This window comes from Penicillium hordei (assembly GCF_028827395.1).
Source record: "Penicillium hordei strain IBT 12815 chromosome Unknown utg000001l_segment0_segment0, whole genome shotgun sequence".
Classification (NCBI taxonomy): Eukaryota; Fungi; Ascomycota; class Eurotiomycetes; order Eurotiales; family Aspergillaceae; genus Penicillium; species Penicillium hordei.
This window is the reverse complement of record NW_026623142.1, coordinates 2,464,016-2,476,418: the sequence shown is the minus strand read 5'-3', so window position 1 is coordinate 2,476,418 and position 12,403 is coordinate 2,464,016. Positions and strand designations below refer to the sequence as shown.

At 52.2% G+C, this 12,403-nt stretch overlaps 7 protein-coding genes across 7 annotated transcripts; 1 reads left to right on the top strand and 6 right to left on the bottom strand.

The window, feature by feature from the left end:
* Positions 1–997: 997 nt before the first annotated feature.
* Positions 998–1,718, bottom strand: N7537_000933 (putative GAJ protein; the record flags this gene model as incomplete). Its single annotated transcript, XM_056891991.1, has 2 exons — positions 998–1,642; positions 1,716–1,718. 2 exons carry the CDS (start codon positions 1,716–1,718, stop codon positions 998–1,000), a joined length of 648 nt encoding a protein of 215 aa, XP_056756986.1.
* A 1,004-nt stretch (positions 1,719–2,722) lies between these two features.
* Positions 2,723–3,475, bottom strand: N7537_000932 (uncharacterized protein; the record flags this gene model as incomplete). Its single annotated transcript, XM_056891990.1, has 2 exons — positions 2,723–3,285; positions 3,343–3,475. The coding sequence occupies 2 exons, from the start codon at positions 3,473–3,475 to the stop codon at positions 2,723–2,725; spliced, it is 696 nt and encodes a 231-aa protein (XP_056756985.1).
* Positions 3,476–3,670: 195 nt separating this feature from the next.
* Positions 3,671–5,199, top strand: N7537_000931 (WD repeat protein; the record flags this gene model as incomplete). The annotated part of the gene is made up of 2 exons (XM_056891989.1): positions 3,671–3,927; positions 3,981–5,199. 2 exons carry the CDS (start codon positions 3,671–3,673, stop codon positions 5,197–5,199), a joined length of 1,476 nt encoding a protein of 491 aa, XP_056756984.1.
* A 180-nt stretch (positions 5,200–5,379) lies between these two features.
* Positions 5,380–5,769, bottom strand: N7537_000930 (uncharacterized protein; the record flags this gene model as incomplete). The annotated part of the gene is made up of 1 exon (XM_056891988.1): positions 5,380–5,769. One exon carries the CDS (start codon positions 5,767–5,769, stop codon positions 5,380–5,382), a length of 390 nt encoding a protein of 129 aa, XP_056756983.1.
* An 825-nt stretch (positions 5,770–6,594) lies between these two features.
* On the bottom strand, positions 6,595–9,687 carry CweA (uncharacterized protein; the record flags this gene model as incomplete). The annotated part of the gene is made up of 2 exons (XM_056891987.1): positions 6,595–9,561; positions 9,616–9,687. 2 exons carry the CDS (start codon positions 9,685–9,687, stop codon positions 6,595–6,597), a joined length of 3,039 nt encoding a protein of 1,012 aa, XP_056756982.1.
* Positions 9,688–11,337: 1,650 nt separating this feature from the next.
* On the bottom strand, positions 11,338–11,847 carry N7537_000928 (uncharacterized protein; the record flags this gene model as incomplete). Its single annotated transcript, XM_056891986.1, has 1 exon — positions 11,338–11,847. The coding sequence occupies one exon, from the start codon at positions 11,845–11,847 to the stop codon at positions 11,338–11,340; it is 510 nt and encodes a 169-aa protein (XP_056756981.1).
* Positions 11,848–11,893: 46 nt separating this feature from the next.
* On the bottom strand, positions 11,894–12,094 carry N7537_000927 (uncharacterized protein; the record flags this gene model as incomplete). Its single annotated transcript, XM_056891985.1, has 1 exon — positions 11,894–12,094. The coding sequence occupies one exon, from the start codon at positions 12,092–12,094 to the stop codon at positions 11,894–11,896; it is 201 nt and encodes a 66-aa protein (XP_056756980.1).
* Positions 12,095–12,403: the final 309 nt, after the last annotated feature.

Sequence of the window (12,403 nt, the reverse complement as noted above, 5' to 3'; positions counted from 1 at the left end):
TGGGCAGATGTGAGAGGGATGGGGATGATAAAAGTGTAACCGCTTTGGCACCGACCGGACAGAGACGCCGGTATTATCTGGAGCAGCACGGAATGGCGGGGGATGGTCGGACAGACCAGTAGGCAGTCAGCCTACGTGAAGGAATCCAATCAAGCGACACAATAAGTCTTAGTGCTTTTGTCGAAGGGTCTGGCGTGCAGGACCAATGCACTGGGCACGATCTGATTTCCAAACGTCCACGGAATGTATCCTTGTCCACGCGCAAGAGGTTCCCCGGGTCCAAAGAAAGGAATGGGGGTATTATGATCGAGTGCCACTACACCACATTGTTTCTTGTGGCATCGAAGCGCGAGGCAGGATTTCGACAGTACCCCCCGCCAGGAACTCGCAGCGTATCGGGATACAGGGTCAGGTCGTCAGATAAGGGAGTGGATATTGCCGGTAAGAATAAAGCACTTGAATGGGGGCCAATAAGTCAGTATCACGAGATACTGTGCTGCAGTCGGGAGTCTAGAACGGGGGTCGGGGGGGTCGGAGACCGGGAGAGAGGGAAAGGCGTAACTGGAGATGGCGCGAGATCCGGAGGAATGTGGGACTCAAAAGCGCACGAGCCAATGTTGGGAGATAATGAGCTAGTCAAAAAGGGGGGGGGGAATAGAAGAGGAGCGATGCAATAAAGAGATGAAGAGAGAGAGGGAGAGTCGGGGGTTCGCGATAAGCCTCCGAGGCGGAGAAACGAAGATGGATGTTCGCGTGTCGCACGGTCAAGCTTCTCTTGGTACTCAAGTGGCTTGGTATTTTTTTTGGACTTCTCCCCTTTTTTTTTCTAGGCAATTTCATGGATTATCACTTGATTTTTAATAGAGGTCAGTCAAAAATAATAATAATAATGAATTTAGTTTCGTGTTTCACATAAATTCCCCAAGGTTGCCATGTGCTAAGCAAACCTAAGCTTTTTCTTTTCTTCCATCTTTATCCTAGTCCTAGTCCTATAGTCCTATAGTTCACAAAGACCCTCTTCGTCCACGTACTCATCTCCATAACATTCTCGTAAGACACCCTCGATGATTTGTCGATCCCCACTTGCCAATTTGCGTAAATACTCCTCCAGGATGTAAATATTATCTGTCCACTGCAGTGCTTGCTGTCGGAACCCCGCTAACTCCTCCTGGACCTGCTTGACACCCTTCAGCGAATTGAGGGGTCCGGGGAGTTGGGCCTCTGTAGTCCGTACCCGATCAATTTCCATTTGGAGTTCGGCTTTTTTGGCCATGAGGGAACCCCTTTCATGCGCCTCATCCGTCTCCTCCGCTCGACGCATGATCTCAGCGGCCAAAGCCGCTTCTGCGTCGGTGTGAGATTTTCGGACTTTCTCCACTTCCATGGTCATTCGGCCTAATTGGCGCTCTTGTGCATGCTTTTCGTCGCTGATGAAACTCCAGTACCAGTTTCCACTGCCGATCTTCTCAACTCGTAGTTGACCCTCATCGGTCAAAGCTTGGATGTATTCCTTGACCTGGATGCCATTGATGGATGCAACCGAGGGTAGCGTCTTCTCGAGATCTTTGAGCGTATGACAGGTTCCAGTGGCGCGGAGATGAGTCAAAATTAAATTTTGTTTCTCGCTTTTGGTTAATTTGGGCTAGTGGTGTGTCAGTAGCCCCATTTAAATGATCCTGAGCCCTGTCCAGGTGGAATACGCCAAAGCCACGTACCATCTTGCACGGACTGTCAAATAAGTTCAAAAAAGCTTATCAATGCAGCGGTCACCCATTGGACAAGTATGAGGCAGCTAAGCATTGGTGGAGGCGCAATGATGAGTTCAAATTCAGCGGTTCCCTCAGCTCTGGAGGGAAAGGTTCTTACCTGTCACACTACACATGGAAACCCCGTGCCTCAGACAAAGCTCGTCTTCCATTTGACGCTTACCTTTCCTATTTTCCAGGATTTCTCAGAATGGTTTTTTCTTTTATGTGAACACATGGTAAAATTATGAATGTAGAGACTACTAACCCTGTTCAAGATAGCCTTGTTGGGAGCCAGCACACTAGATTTACTTAAGGCTAGATAAAATCCGACTTAATATCTATTCCCTGGGAACCCAGCCAATTCCTGGAAGCCTCAATTCCTGGAAGACCCTACTTGGGTTAGACATGCAAGTTAGACAAGATTCTGCTGCAACGGAAACGGAATCTCGTAACAGGATCCCGCCATGACGCGAGCAATAATTAAACCGAAGCTGCTGTAGCATGCACAGCATACCCAAGATTGTGCTTTGACTCGGCGAGGCATTCGGCGAGGGCTCTCGACACACCCCTGCACACCCCTGCTAGTCGGCTAAATATTGGTTAAATCAAAGCACGTTCTCTCCCCTGAGGTCAAACTCTGTGTACACAAAGCTCCATTAAAGACTTTCGTGTAATGGGAGGCACACAGGAAGGCGCATCAAAATTATTGTCTTACACATCAAAGTCTGGCTTTTGTCTCTCTGCGTGCCATAAAGCGGTGGCAGGGACTGGGATATGTGCCGATACCATGTGCAGCGTGGCTGTGCCACGGCAGTACATGGGGTGACTTGATTCTTTTTCAAGGGTTTTAGCCGAAGCTTCGCAAGATCATGCGTGGCTTGACACAGCTGCAGGCATCAAAAGTCCCCGAGTGGAGTCGACCGCGGAGAAATGGATGTAACGTGAAAATAAATTTCAAACGCCATCTCATCCAGTCATCGTCTTTCATCAATCTCGGTGTCAAAATCGGTTGTAACAGAAACAGAACGAGCCAATTTGCGTCGTTTTGATCTCTGACGGACGATGCTGTTTGCTCGTTTCCTTCGCGCTGCTCGTGCTGCTGATTTAGTTGTGGCGTCGCTCTCGAGGCCCGTCTTATCGTCCTCTTCCTCCGACAGTTCTTGTCCTTCAACCAGGGCTAGGTCTCCGGTTTCACCCAGTTCCTCCTTGGCCATCTCTTCGACCAGGATCCCCAATGCAAGCAATGCGGTCTCATCCATAGTCTGGTGGTCATCTTTGCCGTTGTCTGCCGTGGCGTATTCATAGTAGTCGGCTGCATAGGCATGTATTGTCTCAAGGAGGTCGGAGTTCGGGAGAGCTTGATCAGAGGGAAGATTCTCATGCGCAAAGTAGATTTTCTCCTCGATTGATTCTGCTGGAATATTCTGTTTGCGATAGAGAAGTTCCTCTGGACGCAAACTTCGAGCTCCTGCGGTTGTGTCGCGGTATTGAGAAGCAACTGTACGGGGAGCGTTGACACCGCGGGGGTTGACACGACCTGTATATAATTAGATTTCGTTTGCCTGGTATAGCTTTGCGAGCTTGGAGAACATACCAGCTATCGCATCATAGACGTTGGCGCGGCGTCTCATGTGCCTTGAAGGCTTATCGTCCAGTGCTTCCTCCTTATCTTCGACTGGCTCGACAAAACTGTCTTCATCCAAGTCAAGTGACCTAGCAACAGACATACTTTAGGTTTGCCAGGAAGACCAGTCAAGGTTTGGCAAATCAAACAGTGATGTGCAGCGGGTAGTGAATGAAGATCGAGGATCTCGAAGCTACCAAATTCGATAAATGCGCCGGTCCAACTTTAATCCGGTGAAGCATAGCATCATCCAGTGCTCTCGACTTCTCCATGCAAAAGCACCAGCGCTGATGAATGAATGAATTCCTATCTCCTCAACAGAGCCCTTGGGTCTGTAACTCCAAATGAATTTCATGTTGCTCAAACAACCCGGCTAGTGCACAACCTTGAGCCCGCGCCGGGCATACGGTTCTCCAGCCGCAGAGCAGCTGCGCCATCGGACCAGTCCGAAGACGATGTGGCGCCTTTAGATCAAGAGCTAGGTGTTACGGCGGAGGTATTTGCTCACAAGTCCGGTGTGAACTGTCTGGCCGTCGATCAGTTTGAGGGCCGATAGTGCGTGTGCAACCACTTAGCATCCAACAGTTGCCAATCTAACATGAGGGTAGTATGATATCGGGAGGTGCCGATCCATCGATTCACCTCTGGGACCTTGAATCAAGAGGCTCAGAACTCGAACATGTTCATCAATCCTGCGCGTCCGTCAGCAAATCCTCTCACCCCGACGCGCATACACATGCGATTACCTCCCTCTCGATCTACCCGTTCGATCCCGTCCCATCAACGATCTTCTCGACGGCACACGATGGTACATTAAAACTGTCGGCACTACAATCGCCCTCTATCACCCCCATCCACACATTCAGCCTGGACTGTACACCATATTCACACTCGTTCTCCTCTCAGCCTGGGTCAACACTGCTCGTCGCAGTAGGCACGTCTGAGCGGTCGGTCCGACTAGTAGACCTACGATCTGGACTATCGACACAGGGTCTACCAGGACATAATGGTGCAGTCTTATCAGTAGAATGGGCACCTCATCGGCCGCATCTCCTAGCCTCTGCATCGGTCGACAACCGAGTAATCATATTCGATGTACGTCGCGGAGGTCACAATTCTGCCATCGCTACCCTGGACATGGACGATCCAGTGGGACTGGTGGCCCCAGGAACTGGATCTGTGCCGGTCTCATACGAGAGTCGTCCCGCCTTCTCCCGGCATGCGCGTGCGCACAACGGACCTGTGACCGGAGTACGGTGGACCTCTAATGGTAGTCACATCGTGACGACGGGGCAGGATTCCCGGATTCGAGTATGGGACTCCGCAACTGGCGCCAATACACTTGTCCATTTCGGCCCTCGGGTCCGTAATAGCTCTTCCTCGCACCTGGCTGAACGGACACCCTTAATCGTGCCGAGAGGCTCCATGAATCCAGGACATGAAACACTACTGTGGCCGAATTTCAATGAGCAGGATGATCGTGGTGAGATTTTTATGTTTGAGCTCCGCGAGGGAACACTCGTTAAGCGTCTCCGCGTTCCAGGTCTCATGGCTGGTTCGCAGAATCTCCGTGGCCGGTCGAGTGCTTTGAGCGCTGGGCGTATCAATGACCTTGTCTGGCGGGGGAACGGTGCCTCGGGAGAGGGGATAGAGCTGTTCTCTGCGCATGGCGATGGAACGATCCGGACCTGGGTGTCTCACGAACCGGACGGCGAACCCACCGAAACCGAGGAAGCAGCTCAGGCCGATCGGAAGAGGAAGCGAGATGTTCTGGATGAGGTCTATCGGGGATTTCTCGCGCCTGATCAGCCTGGACTACGAATCTAAAACGATTGAATAGCCATACTCTACGAAGGAAGTTTAATACGATATTTCTGAATAGTGTATTGGATTGTTTTACATCTGACAAATGCTTATAACATCATAGACCAGATAGCGCGGGGTCAAAGAAAACCAGCCATCATTTCGAAAAGCTGAAAAGGTCACATCAATAATTGAGCAGGCACTCTACTCCTCCTGATAGCGCTCAATCACACTCCGGCCATACTTAGCATGCTTGAAATCGCGAGTATCACCATGGCCAGCGTGGTGATTAGGGCCCATGTAGGAACGCTTGGCCTCGACGCCGGCCGGCATGGAGTTGCCCGTGCCGCTAATGACATCGCCAGCCTCGCCCACATCCCGGGTCGAGCGTGGCAAGTCGGTAGTGTTGTCAGCAGCCGTCGCTGTTGTGGGCTTGGCGATGCCTTCGTTGTCGAAACCAAAGTTCTCAGCACGCTGGTCTGGGCGTGGCACTGAGGGAATGGTATTCATCCTGCCGGCATCATTGGGCATGGTCGTGCCTTGAGGGGCCATTTCGGAGAGAGTGCCGCCTTGGTGGGGGTCTTGCTGAACCATTTTAGTGGTGAAAGTGGTTGTTGGATTTGAAACGGTTTGCTGTCCAGTGGAAGTTGGGATAATGAGAGCTGGATGAAGAACTTGGGTTAGGACAGCGTGGTTGGATCCAACGCGACCGGCCTACACTGGTACTCTCTTATATTCCGCTCTGAGGTCCTGTGCTGCTGGCGCTGATGTCACAGCATTGGACGTTGCCTACATGGAGGGATGATGGGCAATGATATCACATGGTATTGATTGGTTGTTCATATTAACCACATATTAACCACATAGCAAACGTATAACAAAGCAAGTAGATGCCGTCAGTTCATATGCAATATCGGAAATTATTGGACATCGAGAGTCAAATTACCTGGAATTCAAGTGGGTTCAATGTTTTACTGTACTTTCAGATTGGGAATTCGCGGTGGCGGAACCAAATGCTCAGTTGTTGTCAAGGTAATCTGGCCACCCGACTGGAGTCTAGATGTTCGGGATCACGAACCACAAATGAGATCTTTGGTGAGATTGAAAGTTTCATCAACGATGCATGTAATTCTACGATGTACGGCGAGTAAAGTGACAGTCAGCGATGGTATTTTAACGAGTTTGTTCTGAACTGTTACAGCGGAGGTGAGCTAAACGTGGGAAGAAATGGAAGTATTTAGTACTGTAAACTTATAACATTCTTAAGGAAACATCGATCATTAAAGTGCGGTCAAATGGTTAAGGTACAAACGGGTTGTACAAAAGGGATTGTTTTGAAGAAAACAGAAATGGCAGATGCCATAACGAGTGACAAGAAACGAATGATACACCAAACACCTAAATCTAATCCGGAACAACCTATAGGATGAAGGCGAGGACACCCATGACGGCGACGGCGGCGGAGACAAGGCCGCCAGACAGGCGAGGGGCGCCACCTTCGAACATGACTCCATTAGAGACAGAAGCCGACGCAGAGGAAGAAGGAGAAGCCTTGTGCTCGGCGGAGACGCCACTAGGGATCATCTGGCCGATGCTGTTGGACGGAGTAGGCTGGGAGAAGGCACCGTACGAGGCAGGGGTAGCCTCGGGCACTTTAACAGCGATCTTCGAGTACGACGTAGACTGGGAAGCATAGTCGTAAGGAGCGGGAGCTGAGGCAGAGTAGGAATTGACTCCGGAGGAGTACAGGGGGTAGCTGCCAGATGCGGCTCCACTGGAAGGCTGGGGGAAACTGCCGTACGGGGCGGCTCCAGTGGAGGACTGTGGGAAGCTAGCGTAGGGGTCAGCCCCAACGGATTTCTGAGAGCTGCCGGATGGATCGGCCCCGGTGGAAGGCTGGGGGAAGCTGCCGTATGGGGCTGATCCGGTGGAAGGCTGGGGGAAGCTGCCGTATGGGGCTGATCCGGTGGAAGGCTGGGGGAAGCTGCCGTATGGGGCTGATCCGGTGGAGGGCTGTGGGAAGCTGCCGTATGCGGCTCCACTGGAAGGCTGGGGGAAGCTGCCATATTGATCGGCTCCAGTGGAGGACTGGGGGAAACTGCCATATTGGTCGGCTCCAGTGGAAAGCTGGGGGAAGCTAGCGGAAGAGTCAGCCTCGCCGGAGGGCTGGGCCCAGCCTGGGTAGACAGCGCTAGAGTCGGGTGTGGAAGTGGCCATGGGAACATGGGCCGGGATCAGGCCATCCGTGGTGGTGAGGGAGTACGGGGGATACACAGTAGCAGCGCCGGAATGAGCGGGAGCGGAGGGAGCGTAGGCATCGGCTCCAGCGGGATGGTGGGGAGCGTCGCTAGGGATTGCATTGTGCTCGACTGCCGGGGCGGACTCATAGGCCACATGTGTTGCCTCAGCAGTATGGTACTGAGTCTTAGTCACTGTGTGAACAACCTCGTGGGCCTGCACAGCGCACTGAGGGGCCTCAACTGTTTCCTCCCGGGTGTACTCGGGAGGACCGCCAGGGTGGACGTGAGTGAACTCACCCTTGATAGCGTGGTTGTCCTCATTGTGCTCGTTCACATCGCTGCTCGCATCAATGTCGGTGGGAGTCGAGTAGGCACCGTCACCGTCGTTCCCAGAAGGACCCCCAATACCGGTACCGCCGGCAGAGCTGGGGTCGGGGGTCGGAGCGTACGCACGGCGTCCAAAGGCTATGCTTCCAGCAGCCGGTCCGTTGTTGTTGTTTTTCAACTCAGTGAGCTCGGACTCGAATGTAGCGTGGGGCTCATAGTGAGGCTTGTAGCTAGGGCTGTAGTGAGGAGCGTAGTGAGGTTCCGGGTGGTTCTCGGTGTGGGGCTCGGGGTGGTTCTCAAAGTGAGGCTCCGGGTGAGGCTCGTAGTGAGGCTCGGAGTGAGGCTCATAGTGCGACTCGGAGTGAGGCTCGAAGTGGGACTCGGGGTGAGGCTCGAAGTGGGACTCAGGGTGAGGCTCGAAGTGAGACTCCTGGCCGCCAGGGATCCCACGGCGACCAAATGCAATGCTCCCAGCGGAAGGACCGTTGTTGTTGTTCTTCAACGCAGTGATCTCCTGCTCTAGGGTAGTGTGAGGTTCGTAGTGGGGCTCGTAGCTAGGGCTGTAGTGAGGAGCGTAGTGAGGCTCGGGGTGGTTCTCAGTGTGGGGCTCGGGGTGGTTCTCAAAGTGAGGCTCCGGGTGAGGCTCGTAGTGAGGCTCGGAGTGAGGCTCATAGTGCGACTCGGAGTGAGGCTCGAAGTGGGACTCGGGGTGAGGCTCGAAGTGGGACTCAGGGTGAGGCTCGAAGTGAGACTCGTGGCCGCCAGGGACCCCACGGCGACCAAATGCAATGCTCCCAGCGGAAGGACCGTTGTTGTTGTTCTTCAATGAAGTGATCTCATGGTCTACGGTAGTGTGGGGTTCGTAATGAGGCTCGTAGCTAGGGCTGTAGTGAGGCTCATAGTGAGGTTCCGGGTGGTTCTCTGTGTGGGGCTCGGGGTGGTTCTCAAAGTGAGGCTCCGGGTGAGGCTCGTAGTGAGGTTCGGAGTGGGGGTGATAGTGCGACTCGGTGTGAGGCTCGAAGTGGGACTCTGGGTGAGGCTCAAAGTGGGACTCTGGGTGAGGCTCAAAGTGACCAGCGGGATGGCCACCAGGGCCGAGGTTCTCGGAGCGACGGAAGGGAGCAAAGGGGTGAGCATAGATATCCTCATGCTTCAGACCGATGGAGTGGTCATCCTCGTTGTGCTCACTGACATCAGTGTCAGTCTCAATGTTAGTGGGAGCACTGAAGCTCTGGCCACCATCGTTGCCAGAGGGGCCACCAATAGCAGTGCCACCAGCGTGAGGCCCGAAGCGCTTCTCGAAGCCACCAGGATTGTCGCCGCCACTGAAGTCAGGGGGAGGGTGGACATGCTTGTTCTTGATATCGATGGAGTGGTCATCCGTGTTTTCATCTTCAACCTCGGTGTTGAAGACACCAGTCACAGACATATCGAAGCTCTGGCCCTCATCATTGCCGGAAGGGCCACCGATGGCAGTTCCACCTGGAGCACCACGCTTTTCCTTTCTAAAAGGTCCCGCTCCAGGGGCCTGGGGATGCTCCGCCCCTGGGTGGCCAAAGTGCACAGGCACCACCGGAGGGCGAGGGTACACATCAGTGTGCTTCAGCTTGATCGAGTGGTCATCCTTGCTCCACTCGTCGACCTTGGTATCGGTCTTGATACTAGCGGAGTAAGGGCTGACGAAGCCACCGTCGTTATCATCGCCAGAAGGTCCACCAATGGCGGTACCACCACCCTGAGGATGGAAGCCATGCTCGTTGTTGCCAGAAGGTCCACCAATGGCGGTGCCACCAGCCTGAGGATGGAAGTCATGCTCGTTCTGTACGTCGAATTAGCTCAACACTCACGGTACATCCAGAGCAATGCAACCTACACGTTCAGCAAACCTGGCCTGGGCAGCAACTGCGAGCAGTGCCACCGGGATTCCGCCGATCAAACCCTTCATGACTGCGGCGCTTGGGAGATATTACTGTAATAAGGGCGAATGCTTTTGCGTGTAGGAGTTAAAAGAGTGACTGCAAGCGAGTGCTACAGGAGCAGGATAAAAAAATGGCTCGATTGATAGAATATTCTCGCTTAGAAACAATGAATAGTAATCCAGCTGAAGGAGATGTTCAGACCTTTAGTAGTTTCTGCGCATTCATGATCGCCAGCTGAACAAGCAGGTGGGAATGCTGTTGCATCACCAGGGACTACACCTTGACTTGAAGCTAAGGCGTAGGTAATACCCTCAGAATGTCGCCAAGAATGAAAAACAACACCAACAGGTGAGAAAATCCCCCTCGATCCTGGTCAGATCGTAAACAGTGGCCCTGAAATCCCTAGAAAGGTGGTGATATTGCATTCCGCGGGATGAGAGGGATAGATCTACTTACCAGCTGGGTAGGAACCGCGGCATTCAGACATCAAGCAAGCCCCTTGTCTGGCCAGGAACATTTTGCTTGACAAATTTGCACAACACGATCGGAAGTGATGCCATTGTCATGTGCGACTCCTCCCAAACAGCTGAAGTATGGACGATCTTAGTACACACTGTCCTTGACTTGGGACGGGCTGAGGCTAGAACACCCCGCGACCACACAACATAGGATTGCCAGTAATGTCAAGTAAATGACTGAGATCCATATGGCCATTTATGCACCACATAGGTCTCAAGAATCGTCCACGTTACAATAGCAATGCCTACGCAGTAGTGACTCTGAGCCTGGTAGCATTTACGCAGGGTCACGCGGAATCTGTACAGTGCTCACTAATTATCCAATTTACTGAAAACCATCACATGCATCAATGCGTTGGTCGCTACTCCCGCTCTCAACAACAGTGTTGAAGCGAAGGAATGTGTCCCGTCTTCGACATTCAAATCCCACCGCCCTCACTGAAGAGGACACAGAGGGGAAACGAACTTCCTATCGAGGATCATCTATCTCCTGAGCCGATCAGTCCCGAAAGACCGAAGGCAACACATCGTCGTGGGGTTGTCGTAAGACAGGACAATGGTCGTGGCAGGCTCAGTTGCTTTTTTTCGATGAAAAAGAAAAGAAAAAAGAAGAAGGGGCCGAAAAGTTTGCGGTCTTTTATAGCACTAGTGGGGGTCACGGATCGGATTTACAATATTCCACTCGGCGCCGAGGTCGGTCCGACCCGGTTTACGTTGTGTCCTGCAATTTAAGGCTTCACATCACACCTCATGCAGTCGTATTCAAATAAACAAGGGGGGGGAAAGCAATAACTTGGGATATGATACAGCAGTTCCAGACAGCTCCATGCCATGTCCAATTCAATACCCGCCAGATCCTAATCAAGCCGGAATATGACATGTCACCGCTGTGGACGAGTGGGATAGCCTCCAATTAAGAATAACAAATGCTCTCTCTCTCCCCAAACTCCAGCTCCCCATAGCATCTTCAAAAAGGAAGAAAGAAACAAAAAAGGCTGACCTAGTGTACGTGGGAGAAGTCGATGTTATGTATCACAACGAATGGCGATGGGGTTGCTTCTCGCTCCGAATCAAAAATGATAAAATGGTAGCCGGAACCTTGTATGTCCCGTTAGCTATGAATCCAAGCCAGTGGGTGAAGTGACTCGAAGAACTCACTTATCCGCCAGCTGCCGTTTTTTCGGCACTGGCTTTCCAACCTGCTCCTCCCACCGCTGCAGTGATGCCCAATGCAATCGCAATCATAGTCCCCACTGTCACCACAGCCACAACTGCCTTCAGTGCCATTCGTTGTTTATTACTCAACGTCTGCAACCATGTCAATGGTTTATTCTCTTCCTCCCACAACTTCGATCGGCGGGGACTATCGGTTCGGCAACTCGCGTATGGGCCCATGCTTTCCAGGTCTCTTAGTTGGCTTCTCCGATTGGAATTCTTCGTTTCATAGGTGAGTTGTTCGTACGAGATAGTCGGATTTGAATGATGATAAAAAGGCGAGCATGGCTTTGCACCGATCGATGGATCAAACTCCTGACTATGAGCCCCAGGCGAAGATGTAATGGAACATCGTGGGGGCGCGATATCAGGCGTGGTTGGAGTTTTTTCATCGGTGGTTTTGATCGATGCAGCCACCTGGGCCCCAATCACCCCAAGTCCGTGTAAACTCATAGCGATGTGCCAATGTGACTAGAGGGGAGGACAGCGAATTCCCAGATCAAAAGATCTTGGAGAATGACCTCTTCAGGCTTTTTCGCTTGGGCTTGGATCGTTGTAGAGGTCGTTGTTCTTTGACCTTGGGTGCTGGTGTTGTGATTGCCTCAACGGGAATGGCGACAGTCGAGACACCGCCGTACATAAACAATGCCGTATCAACCTGGAATGCGCTCCAAGTCCAGGCGGACCGCGGCAGTTTCATCACTCAGACTGATCACAATAAGAAATAGAATTATATGAAGTAGTGGAGGGGCGAATGTGTGCCCGTCAAAAGGATAGTTTGGTATAAATGGAATGAGTGGTGGTTTCCTCTTGAAGCGCGGTTTTGGGGCAACTTGACGGCAACGGCAGAGTTTGGATTTTCTTAAGGGAGTCCTCAGTATATTCGAGAACACCCTGTAGTGAAATGAATTGTTTCTCTCCGGATGCAAGGTCTTCATTGGCTCGAGGGCTGTTTTTCACCCCTAGATTGGTCCCTCGGAGCATTCCCACACCCTTTATAATGTAAAGG